Here is a 20,053-nt window from a genome sequence, read left to right as displayed (position 1 = left end):
ATGAGGGCCAGCTTTACCCTTTTGTGGGGGCCAACCTTACCCCTCTGTGTGTCCAGCCTTACTCCTCCGTGGGGGCCACCCTTACCCCTCTGTGGGGACAAGCCTTACATTTCTGTGGGAGGCAGCCTTACCCCTCTGTGGAGGCCAGTTTTACTCCTCCATAGGGGGCAACCTTACACTTCCATGAGGGCCAGCCTTACACCTCTCTGGGGGCCAACTTACCCCTCCATCAGGGCCAAATTTATACTCCCATGGGGCTAGCCTTCCCCCTCCGTGGGGGGCACCTTTACTTCTCCGTGGGGGCCAACTTTACACCTCTGTGGGGGGCAGCCTTATACCTTCAGGGGGGCCAACTTTACACCTCCGTGGAGGCCAGCCTTACGCCTTTGTGGGGGCCAAACTTATACTTCCATGGGGCAAGCCTTACCCCTCCATGGGGGGCACTCTTACTCCTCTGTGGCGGCCAACTTTACACCTCTCTGGGGGCCAAACTTATACTTCCATGGGGCAAGCCTTGCCCCTCCGTGGGGGGCACCCTTCCTCCTCTGTGGGGGCCAAAGTTATACTTCCATGGGGGGCACCTTTACACCTCTGTGGGGGCCACCTTTACACTTCCATGGGGGGCAGCCTTATGCCTTTGCGGAGGCCAAACTTATACTTCCATGGGGCAAGCCTTACCCCTCCTTGGGGCCACTCTTACTCCTCCATGGGGGCCAGCCTTACGCCTTTGTGGGGGCCAACTTTACACCTCTGTGGGGGCCAACTTTACACCTCTGTGGGGGCCAAACTTATCCTTCCTTGGGGCTAGTGTCACCCCTCCATGGGGGGCACCTTTACTCCTCTGCGGGGGCCAAACTTAAACTTCCATGGGGGGCACCTTTACACCTCTGTCGGGGCCAACTTTACACCTCCATAGGGGGCAGCCTTACACCTTTGTGGGGGCTAACTTTACACCTCTGTGGGGGCCAAACTTATACTTCCATGGGGCAAGCCTTGCCTCTCCATGGGGGGCCCCTTTACTCCTCTGTGGGGGCCAACTTTACACCTCCATGGGGACCAGCCTTACGCCTTTTTGGGGGCTAACTTTACACCCCTCTGGGGGCCAAACTTATACTTCCATGGGGGGCACCTTTACACCTCTGTGGGGGCCACCTTTACACTTCCATGGGGGGCAGCCTTATGCCTTTGCGGAGGCCAAACTTATACTTCCATGGGGCAAGCCTTACCCCTCCTTGGGGCCACTCTTACTCCTCCATGGGGGCCAGCCTTACGCCTTTGTGGGGGCCAACTTTACACCTCTGTGGGGGCCAGCCTTACACCTTTTGGGGGGCTAACTTTACATCTCTGTGGGGGCCAAACTTATCCTTCCTTGGGGCTAGTGTCACCCCTCCGTGGGGGAACACCCTTCCTCCTCTGTGGGGGCCAAACTTATACTTCCATGGGGAGCACCTTTACTCCTCTGTGGGGGCCACCTTTGCATCTCCATGGGGGGCAGCCTTACGCCTTTGTGGGGGCTAACTTTACATCTCTGGGGGGGCCAAACTTATACTTCCATGGGGCAAGCCTTGGCCCTTCGTGGGGGGCACTCTTACTCCTCTGTGGGGGCCAACTTTACACTTCCATGGGAGCCAGCCTTACGCCTTTTTGGGGGGCTAACTACACCTCTCTGGGGGCCAAACTTATCCTTCCTTGGGGCTAGTGTCACCCCTCCGTGGGGGGCACCTTTACTCCTCTGCGGGGGCCAAACTCATCCTTCCACGGCCGCCTCCCCCCTCCAGCCGCGCCGGCGGCCGCGGGGCGGTGCGCGCTCCCGGCGCGTCCCCGTGGGCGGGCGCGCGCGGCTGGTCGCCGCCGCCGGGCTGCCAGGCACGGCTCGGCGCGGCTCCCTGGGCTCGGAGCCCCCCGCGCCGCCATGGACGGGGGAGCCTTCGGAGCGGGCAAGGCCGGCGGCGCCTTCGACTTGAACGCCTTCATCCGGCAGCCGCAGACCCTCCTGCGGCTCGTCTCCTGGGTAAGGCTCCCGGGGGGCGGGGGGGCGACCCCTCCACCAACCTCTGTGCGTGTGCCTGTGCCTATATACATACTTACAGCTTTATAGAATCATTATGTTCTACGTTATGTATCATTATACGTTGTTATAACTGTATAGTATTCTCTATTCTACCTTCTATCTCCTACCATCTATGTTCTACTTTCTGTCTTCTACCTTCTATTTTCTATGTATCTTCTACCTTCTATTTTCCATCTATCTTCTACTTTATATCTATTTTCTACCTTCTATCTGTTTTCTACCTTTTATCTATCTTCTACCTTCTATCTATCTATCTATCTATCTATCTATCTATCTATCTATCTATCTATCTATCTATCTTCTACCTTCTATCTACTACTTTCTATCTCTCTTCTACCTTCTATCTTCTACCTTTTATCTGTCTCTACCTTCTGTTCTACCTTCTACCTATCGTCTACCTTCTACCTTCTATCTGTCTTCTACCTTCTATCTATCTTCTACCTTCTATCTATTTTCTACCTTCTATCTTCTACCTTTTATCTATTTTCTACCTTCTATCTTCTACCTTCTATCTCATCCCTTATATTACCGAGGGCGGTCACGGCTGCCCCCTCCCCAGAGGTGTTCAAGGCCAGGTTGGAGGAGGCTTTGAGCAGTCAGATCCAGTAGAAGGTGTCCTTGCTCTTGGCAGGGGGAGTGGAACTGGGTGATCTCTAAGGTCCCTTCCGACCCAAACCGTTCTATGATTTTATATTTATTGCTATGTATTTTATATATGCTGGTCTAGGTCTGTGTATCCCGCATATGTAGATAGGCATATGTCAGTCGATAAGTCTCCACACATCTAGATCCATACACATCTAGATACATACACTTCCATAAGCATTTATGGCTATATCTCCATATATATATGCATGCATGTTTGGATATATGGATCTGTGCCTGGTTTTATGTATCTCCATATATATAATCCCTTCATGTAAATGCACATACACGTATGCACACAGATATACAGCCGTATGTACATGTATGTCCATGTGTATGGATATAGGGCCACATGGGGTGAGAGCACCATGATTTGGGGGTGAGCTGGGTTGGGCCATGACCCAGTCTCCATCTCTGCTGTTTTGGGGGTGGGGGTAGTGTCTTCCCCCCCTGTATCCCCCATGCTGTTGTGTTTACGGTAGGTGCAGGGGGCACACAGAATACGGGGTAACTAGAGGGAGCTGGGGGTGATGCTGCAGTCCTGGCGTGGCTCTCCAGCACGTCGGGGCTCAGGGGTGCTGGGCTCTGGCTGTGCTGGGGCGAGTTGTGGGGGCTGGATGATGCTCTGCGTTTTATCCTCATCCTCTCTTCCCTTCCTTCAACCTCCTTTCCCTAAAATGCTTTCCCCTCCATAATTTGTGAGGAAGGGGACAGGGGGGATAAGGGTGGTGGGAAAGGCAAGGAGTGCCAGGGGAAGGTCTCTCCCTCTTTCCAGAATGCCAGTCCTATGGCTGCCCGACGTGTATGTGCAAGAAGGTCATTGGGATTAAGGAAGCGAGAGCTGCAGCACCGAGGCGGCAGGAGAGAGATTGAGGTCTCCACTGGGCACGGAGAAGGGAGGGCAGGGAGAGGGAATGGAGGAGACACATGCGCACCGGAGCAAGGAGGAGAGGCGTCAGGCTGGCTTTGGGAAAATAAAATAAAACCAGTGCCAGGCAGGGGAAACATGCAGGCAAAAGGGAAGGTGGCCCTGGTGCTTCTGGCTTGCTGGGTAGCTGATGTCCCCTCTGGGTGACGTGACTCGGAAAGTGGCTGGAGAGCTGAGGGTGTGATTAATGCAGGCAGTCTGTCCATCCGTCCATCCGCTTAAGCTTGTTTACAGTACAGCACATCACACTGGGAGCGAGCTGGCTGCAGCGGCGCAGCCACTGGATGCTGGTTGAGGGGATATGCGCAGCCCCTGCTCCTGGGCAGTTGGAGTGGAGCCAGCCTGTGTGTCTGGGAATGATGGACGTGGTGTGACCTACAAAGGCTCTCCCGCTGCTAATCTCTGTGGCATAATTTCCTCTTTTTCTCTCTCTTTCGATCTGGTGAGTTCCCCCCCCCCACCCCGTCATCCAAGCACTGCAGGATTTTGGCTTCTAGGAGACACCAGGTGAGGGAGAGAGAACAGGAAATATGTTTATTTTTTGATTAGGCACCTACTCTGCTTCAAAATATCTCAAACACTGTTGGCTTGCTTGCCGAGCTCAGACCCATGCCCTGCAAGGTCTCCCCAGGCAAGGGGCACTTCCTGGGGACCGGCATCTCCTTGGGATCTCACGTTGTTTTCCTCTGCCCATCTGACCTTGACAGAGGACAGGATGGGATTCAGCCCAGGCACTTCACTTGGCTGTGGAAACTAATGTCCTTTTGCAGGAGCTGGAGGTGCTCCAGGTCAGCGGTTCTTCAAGGGAGGCTGGCCTGGCCATTGTGGTGCAAGGCTAAGCATGCATCTCTTTTTTCCAGAAATACGAGGTCCTTCTCCTGCTTTTCCACTGGCTTAGTCTTGTCTGTCCTCCCAGGCATCTCCCCCTCTGCAAAGCTGGGGAGCTGGAAGCTCACCCCAGATATTTAGATGTGGGTTTGATCTTTTTTCTGTCTTGAGACCAAGAGGGGTCCTCATGGACACTGAAGTTCTATCTCAGACTGTCACAAGCACCAGACGCTTTATGGCTCCTTCCCATAAATTAGTTGAACTTAGCTGCAAAAAGACAAGTTCATGGGTTTTTTGCTCTTCTCACTCCCTCAGGGAAAGGGTTCAGCAGTTCCAGTGGTCAGAACCTTCCACCATAAATCTATTCAGGGCTGGGTTTTTATCCATTTGCTTTTGTGCTCTTGTGCCCTTCAGTTTAAATGGTGCTTTTCCTTCCCTGGTGTTTTCCCCTTGGTATATTTATAGCCTGCGATCACATCCGCACTTAGCCAGGCTCTATGAGCCAAACCCTTCTGGTGGTGAAGGGCTCTCCCTCCTCGTGATCCCCATGAGAGCCCGTCCTTTCACCCATTCTGGCATGCACTGGAAGCACCTTACTGGCCATTTCATGAGATCTCATTTGCCTTTGCCTTGCACGTGGCATGGGTGGTCCATCATCTCCCCTGGGCAAGCTGGAGGCTCCTTTCATCCTGTTTCACATGATGAACTTCCACTGAGAGCAGAAGTTCTCGTGATCGCTTCCCCAGATAGTGACCTTGTGCTCCGGTCGTGCTGCCTTTTAGCAGACTTTATGGTGGCACTGAGGTGCGTATGGCTTTCTACCAACAGGCAGCGAACTTGGCTCCTGCCCATGGAGTTTGCAGCCCAACTGAGATGGCAGCAAATCTCCAGGGAGAGCTGCAGTATCAGGTGTGGATGGGGTGACTGAAGGTTATTTATGTTGTTCTTCGCTGAAGAGGAGATGGGATAGGTTTGACAAGGAGGATGCTAAACTATGGAAAAAGGTTAGTAATTCTGGAGCATCTGTTCACCATGACAGTGTTGTGAGGCAGCTCAGGTTTCTTGGGTGCTTCAGAAGTCAGGCACAGCAGAATAAGTATGCATCTTCTTCCAGAAAGGTTGCCTGGTGTGGGTGCTGGCAAGTGGTGGTGGTCCTACGGAGTGCCCATGTTAGGTTTGGATGTTCAGCCATAGTGTGAGCCATTTCTCTGCTGCTGCCTGGATGAAACCTTGTAGAGCAGGGAGGCAGCCCTTATGGAGCAGTCCCTCCTGAGCGTCTCTGTTGAGGATACCTCCAAAGGCCCCTGGATCTTGCAGTGAGGGGATTTGTCCAGTCTGTCTGGACTGAGGCTTGCACAGTAAAAGCAATATGCTGCTGAAAGATCCTGGAGGCTTCCCCACCTCTCTGTGAAGAAGGACAAAACAACTTCCTTCCTGTTCCCAGTGGTAATGAAGAGAAGACAAGCACCTCACCTTGTTGCAGTGGGTGGCTGGGGTTTACTCTGATTCTTGGTCTTTCAAGGCGTTGATCTATGCTGTACCACTTTGCTTGCCATTGGCTACAACACAGAGGCTTGCTCTGAGCTGAGCAGCATCACACAGCCGATACCCCACAGTAGATGAGATATGAGTGCATGGGTAGGTTTCCTACCACCTTGGCATATATACCTGCCTTCAGTCTTCTTAGGTGACCCAACAGCTGGAGCTAGTGGTGCTGCAGCTGGAACTAGTGGAGCTGGGTGACCCACATTGAGCTAGAGCTATGCTACAGTGTGTGGCTCCAGGATTGCTCCTGAAATAAAGCAGGCAAGCGTGGGCACATCCCTGTGTAATCCTGTTGTGCCCTGACCCGCAGTGCTCTCCACAGCCGGCGCGGGGGAGCTGGGAGGCTCCTTTGCAACCCACAGGCACTGAATGTAGCACTGGCTCCATAAATAAGTGAAATGCTAGTCGAAACAAGTTGTTCCAGGAACTCCTAACTGCTTGGAAAGCTGCTTGCTGGAGAAACCTGCTCGCTGGAGAAAGTGCTGCTCAATGTAGAAGCCCAATGAGGCAAAAGTAACTTGCTTTTTGGAAGCAGGCCCAGCTAGGTAGCTTGAGTGGGAGTATTTCTAACCACCGCCATGTAGGCAAAGCAACCCATTAAAACTTGCCACATGGACTGAGACACCAAATTTCTCTCTAATGCCAGGGGCACTGCCCCTCCAAAGAGTGGTTTGGTGAGGAGAGGTGCTGCTGCCCTCCGTCTCCTCCTCCATCACCTGCTGCCATTGCCACCATATCCCCTGGCTAAGCAGACAAGGCAGGTGAAGGACAAGAGCTACATCCCCAGCCTCACCACAAACGGCTGGAGGACGGGGCCAAGCACCAGCATGGCAGGGAGCCCAGTCTCCTGCCTTGCCGGTGGGTCCCTGGCTTGCCAAGCTGACACCCTGCTTATGACACTCTGCTTACAACACTCTGCTTACAACATCCCTTGCCTCTTCCCTGCACACCACTCTTTGCCATACGGCAAGGACAGCAACTGTTGGTGGCAGTTAAACTGAGACTTAGAGCCCGGGCGCCCTGTTAGTCTGAAACCAGCTGCCACCTCCACTTTCCTTCTGTCCTGAGTAAATTTAGCTGAGGTGTTCCCCGTGTTTCTAGACTGTAGTTCGTGCTCTCTGCCTCTGCACCTCCATGTGACTTTTGCCCCAGCCACCATGCTCGTTGGCTGCGTTGAAACAAACAGAGTGTTTCAAAGCACATACTTTCAGTCAAGCCCTAGGTACAGTTCTTCATGGGAACCTCTTCCTTGGGTCCACTTCAAAAGGGTTTTTGGGGATCACTGTAACTGGGATTGGGTGAGAGGCCATGTTAGAAGATGAACAATAGATGTGCAGAGCCACGAGGTGATTCAGGGTTGGATACAGAGGGTCACCTTGTTTCCAGCGTAGCATTTCCAGGAGAGATCTTGGAGAAGAAGCAAATCTCTCATTAATGGCATTTGCAGATAAAAATCTGAGAAATAGCACATACAGACCAAAGACGTTAGAAATATGAGCAAAAAAAAGCAAGATAATTGTATGTAATATGCTACTTCAAAACATGAGAGGCGCACAGGTGAGGAGCGAAGAAACTGCATGGTGATGAGACTTGGCTAAGACAGAGAGGCTCCTCAGGGAAGCAATGGAGTCTTTATCCCTGGCAGTGTTCAAAAATTTTATAAATGTGGCACTTTGGGACATGGTTTAATAGGCATGGCAGTACTGTGTTGATGGTTGGACTTGATGATCTTGGAGGCCTTCTGCAACCTTAAAAAATCTACGATTTATGGCAAGACAAAGCAGCAGAGAAGGTTAATGTGTCTGTGAGAGATGTAGGTGGCCATAGATGCAGTCCTCCACCTAGGATGGCACAGGCAAGGAGGGAGAGATGTCTTGCTAGAAAGAAAACTGAACAGTTCCTCATGGATGAAGATGCGACTTTTGGGTGGTCAGTTTTCTGAGCAGAGACCTGGCTATGTAGGGACCATCTGGAAAGCACAGAAAGATCTGGATACCAGATCTGGAGGTGTGGCCATGGGGAGCTGTCACTAGTAGTGATGGGACAGAAGATGCTGTTTGACCGCGAGAAAAGCATGAGACCTGTGAGAGTGGACGGAGCTTTCTGAAATTGCTCTCTGAGACATTGCTCCCTGTTATACCAGTGAGCATCTTCCTGTGGGAAGCTCTTCTTCCTCCTGAGGGTGGTACATGCAGGCCTGGCTGTCATCAGAGTATTCCTGGCTGCAGGATGCTTCGGCGTCACCCAGGGTTTGGGCTGCTATGGGGAGGAAGATTGTCCCAGGCATGGGCCTGGCAGGAGACAGAAGGGTTAATGGCTGGCCTGTGAGCTGCCAAGCCATGTGTGAAAATAAAAGCCTGTCCCAGATCCCGTGGCAGGAATTAGGGACGTGGAGCCTTTCTCCCCTCCATCACCTGCTCTGGCTCAGCCCTACTTGGAGAGCTGGTGCCACATGGCTGCTGGCCAGGGAGGATGAGCTGGGAGGGAGATGCTAGTGTACCTTTGCTCTTCCCCAATCCCACGCTCAGAGGAACTGGGTACAAATGAGTGCAGGGAAGCTGGTCTCCTCCAGCACTCGCTCAGGGCGCAGACAGGCTGTCGACTGTGGGCAGGAATTGTTCACTGCCTGCGTGGTGCTGGCTGGAGGGTATAAATAGAGGCTGCCTGTTCCCAAGCTGCTAGTCCCATACGTATCAAAAGCTGCATATGTTTTCTTCAAAATGAACTAAATACAAGTAGGTTTAATGATAATAATCATCATCATCATCATCATCCACGTCTGTGCAGGGCTCTCCAAAGCTTTCCAGAGACTCCATTTGCGAGTGGCTGAATGAGAATGAAAGCTAGATCATCTCTGCCAGTTTTATTGTTTTCACTCTCCCTCGCTCATGCTTTCTTTTTAAACAGATTTATTCCTGGTCATTACCAGATCAGACTCAAAAGAGGTTATGGCTTCATTCTGCCTGAAATGGATTTGATTTGAAGTCCCATGAGGAGCATTATGTCACCAAACTATTTCCTCTCTATAACAGAATAAAAAGGGGCTTTGGGAGAGAGAGAGACAACATGCAGTGCAACAGAGTCTGTGACCACAAGGCAGAAACCTGCTTCAGCTGCATCTCCACCACAGCCGTTGTGGGGTCTCAGGGATGAAGTCTGAAGGCAGCGTGACATACTCCTGGGATGAGGAGCAGGAAAATCCTAGAGCACCGCTGGAGGCTGGCTGTGCTGTGGCTCCATCACATGATGCTTGGGAGCATCTGATGTAGGGCTGGGGATGGGCAGCGTGGTGGAAAGCCTCACATGATGCTCAGAAGGTCTCGCTTGCTTTCCGTGGGGCTGAGCCTACAGCGGGGAGGGACCAGAGAGCCTCTCCTCTGAGGGTTCCTCTCTCGTCTTTGCGTCTGGTAAAATCAAATCACCCAGTTCAGTGAGAGGAAAAAAAAAGGTCTTTTATAGTGGCATGCAGCCTTTGCCTGTTCTGCACTTTTCACGCTGTAGTGAGTCCTTACAGGCCTGTAATGGCCAGCACAAGCCCTTTGAGAAACTGGGACAGGGAAACTCTCAGCCTCTCCCTGTCTTGTCCCCACAGTGCTTAGCATTACGTTGACTTTGCTGCATCTTGTGGCAAGTTGTTCTGTCTCTCTTGGCTTTGCAGAGTGCCTGGCTCTGGGCTTTGCTTGGTGTCTTTGAAGAAAACAAGTCTAGGAAAATCATTGCAACAACCTATGTGGATGCAATGTTTAAGGACCAAGAAAAGCCAGATCCTAGTAGCAACACTTGAGTTTGTCAGATCTTCTCCATGTGCTGGTTTTTGTCCCTTTTTGGAGTTCAGATGAATACGTTACTGCTTATTAAATGCACATCTCCAGACACACTGCACACATGCCCAATTAACATTGCTCTTGGAAGCTTAAGGAAACTCTCTCAGCCTAAAAATCTAGTTACTTCAGATCCTGTTAACTGAGTTAAGCAGCCTCACTGAAGAAATTAGGCTGCTGAGGTGCACAAAGCTGGGGACGGATGGCTGGTTTTCATTGCTGGGCGCAGGAAGGCGGTTAATGATTTCCCTCTGTGGAGTGGAAGGATGGGCTGCATTTAGGAATGCTGGGATGCAAGGCTTTGTGTCCACCTCCTGTCTGCCTTCAGACCAGTCACTTCCATGCATCTCAGTGCTCAGTCATGACAAGGCCCCTGCCATCTTCTCACCTTCTTCAGCTGGGTGCATATTTTGGACCATTTTATTAGTGGCTGCAGGCAAAGCCTTATGCAGCGAGGATTTGCTGTGCCAGATGTGTAGAAGGAACGAAAACATAAATGCTTCATCCTTGCAGACTTGGTGCTTTGTTTATAATCCAGGCAGCATTCATATGGCACCTGCTGCCTGGATTGTCTTTGCACAGGCATGGATTGTGAAATCAAGGCAATTTGTTCTTTCTAAGACAACTTGCTACATCAGTGAGCTTCTACCCACCCACTCCTTTACCAACAAGAGGTGGCTGCCATGGATTAAGCATCCAGCAATTTCTCCTGAGGGCTGCGACATCTGGGCTCTCATAATTATTTTTTTTTCTAGAAAATTGTTTGTCTGAGTTCCTGTTGCAACAGCTTCTGGATACTGACATCACGGGGATAAAATGGGTGACGTTGCCTGTAGGCAGCAGCAGCAGCAGCAATCGCCTCTTCTGCTGTCCAGCTCTGCCTGTTGGTCTGAAACCTCTGGTTTGAGCCTGCCTGTTCTTGCCCAGTCTCTGTTCTTCAGTCCAGCTCGTGGCTTCTGTGCACAGTGAATCCTCACAGCGTTTTGCTGTGCCGTGGGAGTGGTGGTGGGAGCAAGCCCTCTCCACTGCCACTGACTTGGACCTCTCTGCAGCAGTGGAGCATGGACCAGAGCTGATACTGGTGGTGAGAAAAATACAGAGAGCAGGAGACAGCCCATAAGCTCCTGTGCTGTTGTCCATAGAAAGCTTTCCTAAGGACAAAGAAGACTTTGGGGTGGCTATTTCAGGACACAGAAGATAAGCATCTGCAGTGACTTGTTCTGTTCAGAAGTAAGAATGCCGTTAGTAGAATCTCACCAGAAAACTCGTAAGATCATATTAAGTGAAGTGTTTGCCAGTAAATCATAGCCTGGGCACCTGCAGGCTGTGAAATGGGTTTCCCTTCATAGGAGCAAAGTTACGGCATCATGGCTGACCAAGCATGGAGAAAGGAGGTTAGGAATAACACCTCTGCTTGAAAGTTAGGGAGAGGAAGATGTCCCTCTGGCCTCATGTCTCTGACCTGTGCCTTTATGACATGCCAGTGTGAAAAAAAAAGAGCAAATGCTCAGATGAGAGATCTTCCAGGCCAGCAGCGAAGCCAAAGATCAGTGCAGAGGGAAGATGTGTATCGGTGTATGAGCAGAGTAAACAGAGATGTCTCTGTGGAGGGGCTATTACAGAAGTTCATTCATCCCAAATGAGTAAGCAAACACTCACAATATAGCTCATTGCAAGGGCTGACCTAACTCAGGGTGTTGACGTGTTGCTGATTTTGAGTTCTAAACCAAAACTGAACACCAGACAATACCTCTTTTGAGTCTGTTTTTCATCTTCCAAAGAGAACTTATGCTTTTCATCTTGTGCTGTGGAAAACAGAGCGTCCACTTTGTAATCCCAGTGTAGGGAGGTTGGAAGCTGGTCAAGCCTCATACCCAGGTGTCACTTCAAGGAGTCTATCAGCTTCCTCTCATGTCAGAGTACAGTGTTACTGCCAGTAGTCCTAGGCAGACCTGTCAGCCCAGCTTGTTGTGAAACCCTGTGAGACTTCCCACTGAAAGAGCCTGGCTGTAATTGTGTGCAATTTTGCTGCTTTCCAAACCATTCAGGCTGAAATTTTGAAGACCAGACCTTTGTTTCAAGAAGAAGATATTTTTAATTTAATTTTCATGGGCAATTTCTGCAAAGTATGATCGATCTCATTTTCAAGAAGAGGGAGGAGGAGGACAAATAAACTGTTTTATTTCCAAGCTTAAAAAGCTCTTGTGAACTTTCGGAGAACCCATGCAGTCCCTGTGCTTAAGAGCACTGCCTTCAAGCTTTTTTATTTTGCTCTAGTGTGTCAAAAATACACCCAAACTCAGCAACTGAAGTGTGACCCAATTATGAGCATTGGGGTGAAAAAAATATCAGTGTTGGTGGATACTTGTTAGAAAGAGTGTGGCACCTGAAGCATGGTCAGTATTACCCATCCAAGGGCTGTTGGGGACCATCAGTAAGGGTTTTCCTCGGGTTCTTGATGCTGTAGGTCAAACAGCAGAGTTCTGTGGTGTGGATCTCAGGCATCCAACCCCACCAATGATAGATAGTGTGTTGGGTAATTTTCCCTGCACTCACAAAGCTGCTTCTCTGCTTTGTGGGTTGTCTGCCATATCCTCTTCTGGTCCTTGGTTGGATTAAGTGGTAATGATGTCCTGCTGACTTAGCAAACCCTCAGACCTACCTTCACTCCCTGCAGGAGACTTGGCTACCTTGTCTTCTTGTGCTGTTTCTCCTTGGGAATCAGGCAGTGGTCCCAAGGGTGCCAATCTCCTATTGCACAGACAAGAGTGCTAGCAATAGTGCTCCAGTGATGTCCTAGTGCATGTCGTATGTACGTTCACCTCATACTTGAGGTCCAGTTTCCCTTCTGCCTGGGGCCCTTGATGTCCCTACCAAAGGTTTCAAGGTGTCCTGCGATGAAAAATCTGTACCTGCTGCCTTATTCCTCCCCTCTTTCTCCTGCGGCTGTGAGGCAAAGCTGTGTAGTAGAGATGCAGGGCTGGGGCTGCTATAAATAACTCTCCACTTTGGTGAACCTGCTTTGTCAAAGAGGGACGGCCTTTTGGCAGGTGACAAAGGCTAAACCCATGATTAGACCAGCAACTGTGGATTATGGCATTTCTACCTGGACTCATCCTTAATTCTACCTGATTTAAGAGAACGTGCAGCAGCAGTGGTGGTGACGGGAAGGGAGGACTCCTGGTGGCTCTGCCAGGTGGATGTTTGGCCCATGAAATCCAGGGGGAAGATTGAAGGGTGTCAGCATGCGGGCAAGTGGGCAGAAGGATAGGTGGTGTCATGGGCTGGGGTGATGGAAAAATGGTGTGTGATGTGCAGGGGGAGGGGCAGAGCGAGAGCCCGGCAGAAGGGAGCTGCAGAGCTGTGAATTGTGGGAGGGTGCATGGGGAAAAGAGCGTAGTAGCTGGATAGATAAAATCAGTGAACAAGTGCGTAGTAGAAACAATTAATTCCTAGAAGGGAAAGGAGCGTGTGGGAGAAGTGCAGACTAAGAGGATTTCCGCTACTTGGAGCCCTTATATGCAGGCATCCGCACCAAAACTGTATCCCAAATTACAGTCCGTGTCACCTCACTCTGTGTCTGTGGGAAGCCATCCTTACTGCAGGCTGAGACCGCTTTATATCACTTTAGATGAGATGGATAAAAAAGCTCAATCTAAAAGTGTCCTATTTTAAGTTAATCCTCAGAAATAAAATGAGACCATCTCCTCAGTAAATTCCTTGCGGCTGCAGCCCAGGCGAGGCAGTAAAACAGGAGCTGAGCAGAGGGTGTCTGTCCCCTGCAAAGCTCTGCTCCTTTTTGCTGGTCCAGAAAGATGGGGCTTCCCCTGACGTGTCTCCTTGCTTTCTTCCCACCAGGTGTTCTCCATCGTGGTGTTCGGCTCCATTGTCAATGAAGGGTATGTGAACCGTGCAGACGAGACACAAGAGCACTGCATTTTCAACCGCAATCGCAATGCCTGCAACTATGGCATTACTGTGGGTGTCCTCGCCTTCCTCAGCTGCCTTCTTTACCTGGCTCTGGATGCCTACTTCCCCCAGATCAGTAGCGTCAAGGATCGCAAGAAGGCAGTGCTCTCGGACATCGGAGTCTCGGGTGAGCTTCCTGGCCAGCTGATCATAGTGCCCCTCTCTCCAATGACTAGGGAGAGGGAAGGAGCTTCTGCCACCTCACCTGCCAGGTTACTGCTAGCAGGGAGGTCTTTGGGTCCCTTATTTTCCTTTCTCTTTCTCTCTCTACTTTTCTTTTCCTTTCTCTTCTTTGCTCTTCTCCATAGGTATAGCTCAGGGAGCCCTTTAGGCTCAACACGTCTTGCCTCTCTGCATGCCTGTGCTTGCTAAGGCTGAGTGTTGATGCCTCTGGAGCTGGTACGTCCTTATTTTCCAGTTTCAGGTGATTGAACTCTAAATGTGTTAACATTAAAAACTATAGAGGATTTAATGCAGGCTGACCAAACGAGTCTTCTTAGGTTATCTGGTATTCCCCACATGAATAGCTGTGCAGGACCTCATCCAGCCCTGAGGCTTATTCTAACTTTTAGTCAGATCTCTCCATCCCCAGCAGTGTGTTGAACTGACAGACAGAGCAATGATGTGTGTATGCACATGCGTAACAGCAGTCAGCAGCATCACGAGAGGACACTTTGCTCTTGAATTGTGATCCTGAGTCACTCCCCTGGCTTAGTCCAGTTATAGAGGCAAACTTCTCCATGTCGGGGTTCCCCCACAGTTTGTTAAGGGGGCCGTGAGGAGAGCAAGAGCAGGATCAGATACAGCATCTGAACTTGTTCAGGACTTCTGGCTTGCAAGTTTACTCATGGTTAGCCCCTTGCCTGGCAGACTTGTGTACAGCTGAGAAGGGATACCCTGTTTTGCTGCTGGGTATCTGGCTGTGCCTGGCACAGAGGGTGGATCCTACTCCTTGCCATCAGCTGCCAGTCTGTACTTGGAGCTCCCTTCTACCTTTATCTATTTCCCAGGCTGGGGATGTAATGATCCTTCAGCACCTTTCTTCAGTATGAGTCCCTCAGTCCATGCATCCTGAGCAAAGGCCAGTCCCTGTGCAACTTCAGGCTATCTGCTTCCCACTCTTCTGCAGCTCCCTTGGAATGAATTGCTCTTTGATTGTCCTTGCAGAACAGGGTTGCAAAGTAGTGGCTGTTTTGCAGAGCCCAGGTGATCGCTCCTTTACTGGAAGCCCTTCAGGCTCCCTCTCAAGGCCAAAGACAAGTCCTGTGACCAATCCAAACACAAGCAAATGAACTCGCCTGAGGTAACTTTCTGCAGACACCCATTGTCACCTTGACAATTTTGCCGTCAGCAACTCCCTTGTGCTTAGACATGCTGCACAGTCAGAGGTTGGCCTGGTTTGCAACACACTGGTTGGTTTTGTAAGGTTTAAGTTTCCAGAGAAATGCAATGTGTTTATGTTCTATTCACACACACCTTCTTGATCTCTCTCCCCTTTCCCTTTGGCATGTTGGTGGTGGTTCATCCCAGCCTTTTGGGCATTCCTCTGGTTCGTTGGCTTCTGCTTTCTGACCAACCAGTGGCAGGCTTCGAAAGAAGAGGACAACCCGATGAATGAGGGAGCGGATGCAGCCCGAGCAGCCATCACGTTCTCATTCTTCTCCATCTTCACCTGGGTGAGTGAAGCAGCCATGATGTTGGATCAAGTGTCTTCTGCAGTGTATTAGCTTGTGGGGAATAGAAGGAGACTGATTCCTTCTGAGATCCCAGTTCACGTGTCTTCTGAAAAGGAAAAGCAGGAGGGGAGATTGTTAGGAGGCAAACTTGGGAAACAAGGACTCCAGAACTTTTGCTAATAAGCATGATGGGAAAGAGAGTCCCATATCCCAGTAAGGAGCATCCTTGACAAACCTCTAATATGACCTTGGACAAGCCAGCTCCCCAAAACCTCATTTTTCCTCTGCGTCAGAGGACTTTAACAGCATTTTCACCTCCCAGATGCTCAGAGAAGGGAGCTCCAGGCCGGGGGATCGCACCCATCCCCCTCCCTGCTTTGCTCCCATCACATGAAATGTCACTGTAAGAAGCTGCGATTGGTGTCAGTCTGTGCTCTCCCTCTGCACTCATGACTGCAGCGCTGCCTCACTGGATTGCCTCTCAGGAGGCAGCTCTTAAGACTGTCCTTTCCACAACAGTTCCTTATTGCTAATTTCCTGGAAAAAAATGTGGTGTGCAGTAGAAATATGCCCCACTATTTCCTCCCATCTCTCCAAGTACCAAGCCTGAGTGATTTCTGGCTGAAGCAACAGGTTATCACCAAGCAGGAAAGTATTTTAGACCAGTCTCCATGTGTAAGTCCTTGTGGCTCTACCTTCTCCTCTCCCTGTGGTCTGTAACGTTTGGCAGGGGCCAGGTAAGAAGGCTGCTGTGAGACCGTGCAGCTGTCAGAGAGGGAGGGGGACTGCAAAGGGTTGTGCAGTCAGCACCTTCAGCGAGGTGAAACCAAGCTGGGGCAAGGGACAGCAGCTTGTGTGTCCTCCCACAGATGGTGTCCTGCACTCAAGTGCTGCCAAAGACCCCTCGTAAGCTCCAGCAGAAAGTGTGGTGGGGAGCAAGGCTTTTACAAGAGGTCCCTCAGGACCCCTTTTTGAGAGGGATGTCCTCAGCAGAGGTGCCACCAGCTGCAGTGCTCCTCCCTGATTCATGGGCTTGCAAGTGGCTAAATAGGCATCCTCTTCCCCTGTTCCTTGGGGCTTTTATTTCAATCACATGCTCTGGTTTACTGATTCTCCTCCCCAAACCCCTCTCTTTCCTCACAGGGCTTCCTCACATTTCTGGCTTTCCGGAGACTCAGAGACATTACTTTTCAGGAAGAATACAACACTCTGTTCCCTAACTCCCCCTAGTGCCCCTCGCTGAAGGGGGAACTTGAGGTGAAGGGGTGCAGCTGGAGGAGGTTACTGATAGAGACAGTTCCAACACCCTGACCATGGGTCTGTGATCACACCAGAACACGGGGTGGGAAGACATGGACCATTGAGCTGGACTGGGGATGTCCTCTGAATAGGGATTCTCCCTCTGGGGAGTTGGAACTGGCAATTTCTCCTCCTCCTCTGCTCCCTTTTTTACCTCACCCATACACTAACTAATGATGCATAACACTGCTGTGCCTTTCTTTTGGTGACTGCTCAGACCTAATACTTCAGCCAGGAGATGCCCTCTGCCTCCACCACTATATCTTTTCCATTTTGCCGAGCCCTCATTCCCCAGAGACCTCTAACCCATCACCTGCTAGACTGCTAACCTCTATTAGGGATGCTCTGGGACAATGAGCTGTACCTGCTGGGGTCTGTGATGCTTAACCCTGGACACAAGCTCCCTCAGTCCACCAAAGGGCACCCTGCCTGCAGTGCCTGAGGCAGAAGGCAGCATTATGCTTGCTAACCGTCCCCTGGCCTGGGAAGCAGCCGCTTTGCCCCCTGCTGCTCCTTCCCAAGGTCTGTGCTGCACTGTGTGGATGTTGGCCAGTGAAGTGGCTACAGGGGGTGACCACTACCTCACTAGTCCGGGTCTAATCCTGCTCTCCTTCCTGACCTCTGCAGGCAAAATGGCTCTGTATGTCCAGCCTGGCAGACAAACCTTCTGCAGTGTTGCTGAGGCACATTGCCTTTCCTAGGGGCTGAGCGTCTGAACAGGATACCCACGGGCTGTCTGAGCCTCTGTGACTTGCACTGTGTCAGTGAAAACCCACCGCTGGGCAGGAGATGCCCAGAGGCAGCAGGGAGCCCCGTCAGGCTGTGCGCAGCAGCTGGATTGGCACCCAACTTTGCCCAGCCCTCCTTTCTCCAGGTCAGCTTGTGCTTTCTATGAGGCAGCCTGAACTTCCGTGCACTTGGGGTTTTTCACCAGCAGTCTTCCAGGTGGGCTTCGCACACTAACCTGTAACCACTACTAACTCCACTTTTGTTTGTTTCTCTTTTTCGGTATGTTCCTCCTCTCTTTCTCCCCTCTCCTTTCTGCTTCCCATCCCTTCCCTCCACCTCCTTCCTTAAAGGTGGGCCAGGCATTCCTGGCATATCAGCGTTTCCAGTTGGGTGCCGATTCGGCCCTCTTCTCCCAAGACTACATGGACCCAAGCCAGGACTCCGGCATGCCTTATGCTCCCTACACGAACGAGGAGGATGCTTCAGATGCGGTGGGGACGTACCAGCAGCCCCCTCAGGCAGATGCTTTTGACACCGAGACACAGGGGTACCAAACGCAGAACTACTGAGCCACCGATGCCCCTTTCCCTTCCCCTTTTCCTTCTGTCCCCTTTCCCACTGCCGGCAGAAAGCCGAGGCACAAACCAGACACGTGCGTAGTGGCACAAGAGGTGGCTCTCAGCTATGCTCCAGCCTTCTGGGTCATCTGTTTTTATTTATCATTTTTAAAAAAGTAAAAAAAACCAAACAAAAGAAAAAAAGGTTTCCCCAACACCTCTTCCTTCTTCTCCCCACCCAAACTACCTGCTAGAACCAAATTCTTCCAAAATCTGTCACTTTATTGTGACAGGAAGGTTCTCCCTTCCCTCCTCTCCCTCCTGTCTTGCTGTGGGGGGCAGAGTCTGGATAGTGGGCAGGAGAGTGGCTACAACATGAGCAGGGCAGGGGAGAGGGTGTTGGGGGCAGGAGGGAAGGAGTGAGGGACTGGGGGCCTTCCTAGAAGAGATGGTGTCGCTAAAGGCTGGAGTAGATGTGGGAGCATCTGAATCAGGCCAGAGAGCCTGATGTCTCAGGGAGGGAGATGGTGTTCCAGTCAGCATGCAGGCGTGTGAGGGTGGAGAGGAGTGGGAATGGCATCTCCTGTGCAAAGACAGGGAGATTTTTCTCTCCCACCCACTTGTGAGGGAGGGTTGATTTCTTTTTCGAGGTTTTGGGGAGAAATGGTATTGGAGGGGCGAGCACAAAGAGGTATAATGAGAAGGGAAGGAGGAGGATACATAAGTACAATCAAAAATCATAGGCCTGTCTGTAGGTTACAGCAGGAAACTTGGCAGAGCAGAGGGGCAGTGCCATGAAAGTTACTCTTCCCCAAGCCCCTTCGATTGAGGTGGAGGTTTTTCCGCTTCTCTGTATGCCTTGCTCACCACTTTCCTCAGGCCTGTGTTTAGTGAGGCAGGATGGGGAGCTGTGCCCAGTCCCTGGCTCCCAGGCACAGTCCCTGTGGGAGGACGGGTGGAGGACGTTTGACTCTAGGGAGTCCCGAGAGCCCCTCTCTCCTCCTGGGTTGGTTTGAAGGCAAGAGGAGAGCTTTGCCATTTCACCCTGGGCAGGAGGAGAAAGCTGGTTTCACTCCTCAGGTCTTGCTGAACCCTCCTCTGTTCCTTTGCTACAGGACTGCAAAGCCTCTTGCTGACACTGTCTTTGTGGCACAGGAAAGGAGCACGACTCCCCTGGAAAGAAATCCTTGCTCCTGGGATGTGCATCTAGCTGCTGCACAGGGGTGCAGCCAAGCAGGGAAGGCTCCTTGCCCACACAGCAGTGCTTTGCCTCCTGCGTGGATGGGGAGGAGGTTTTGGTGTGCACAGAACTGGCTGGGGCCAGGCTGAGCTCTCGGAAAACTAGTCTTACTCTACTTTACATCGATTCTAGTGTCTCCTCCAGCATCTCAGATCCTGGCTGTCCTCAGAGCCGCGCCTAGATGGCAGTAGTGACTCTCAGACAGAGCTCGTATGGACACCATTCCACACTCCTCATGACTGTGCTTCAAGTAAAGACAGAGCTGTGGAAACACGTGCGTTATTCCAGGATAGAAGTAGGGTCTATCTGTGAAGATGGTACCTAAAGGGAAATAAAGCAGCAATAGCTACCTGGACAGTTCTCTCTAGCACAGATATCTCTCAGAGCACAGTAGCAGAGTTCAGGAGTAGTTCCAAAACCCATAGGTGCTCCCACTGAGAGTCCAGCCTGTTCTCTGTAGCACCGTTAGGAGCTGGGAGAATGGGACACAGGTCTGGCAGGTGGTTGTGTGAGCATCTTATCTGGAGAACACTGAGGTTCCTTCCCCTCTGCAGTGCTACTCCTCTCCAGCTGTCCCACAACAATAGGGAAGGGGTAGAAACTGTAGATCTGCAGACCCTAAGAGGGGAGGGAGGGTGGTTGTTGTCTGCTGTATATAGGCACCGTTCCTACCTGCTCCTACCAGCAGACTTGTGCTGCTGGTGGCTGTCCCCGTGGGTTGTCCTCCCTGTGGGTTGTCCTTCCC

General features: G+C 51.3%; 1 protein-coding gene across 3 annotated transcripts in view; it reads left to right on the top strand.

The window, feature by feature from the left end:
- Positions 1–20,053, top strand: part of SYNGR1 (synaptogyrin 1) — a 360,929-nt gene extending 340,876 nt beyond the window's left edge. The window contains exons 2-5 of one of the 3 annotated variants that reach the window (XM_069855974.1): positions 1,897–2,011; positions 13,697–13,934; positions 15,338–15,483; positions 17,862–20,053. In XM_069855974.1, the coding sequence (XP_069712075.1) occupies positions 1,913–2,011; positions 13,697–13,934; positions 15,338–15,483; positions 17,862–18,080 (702 nt within the window). In that variant the 5' untranslated portion in view covers positions 1,897–1,912 and the 3' untranslated portion in view covers positions 18,081–20,053. Of the gene's footprint in view, positions 1–1,815; positions 2,012–13,696; positions 13,935–15,337; positions 15,484–16,626; positions 16,742–17,861 lie in introns of those variants that run through there. The other 2 variants (XM_069855984.1, XM_069855964.1) reach the window with 2 other exon arrangements.

The sequence above is a fragment of the Phaenicophaeus curvirostris genome, chromosome 1 (genome assembly GCF_032191515.1).
Source record: "Phaenicophaeus curvirostris isolate KB17595 chromosome 1, BPBGC_Pcur_1.0, whole genome shotgun sequence".
Taxonomy (NCBI): Eukaryota; Metazoa; Chordata; class Aves; order Cuculiformes; family Cuculidae; genus Phaenicophaeus; species Phaenicophaeus curvirostris.
This window is presented reverse-complemented; position numbering and strand designations above follow the sequence as displayed.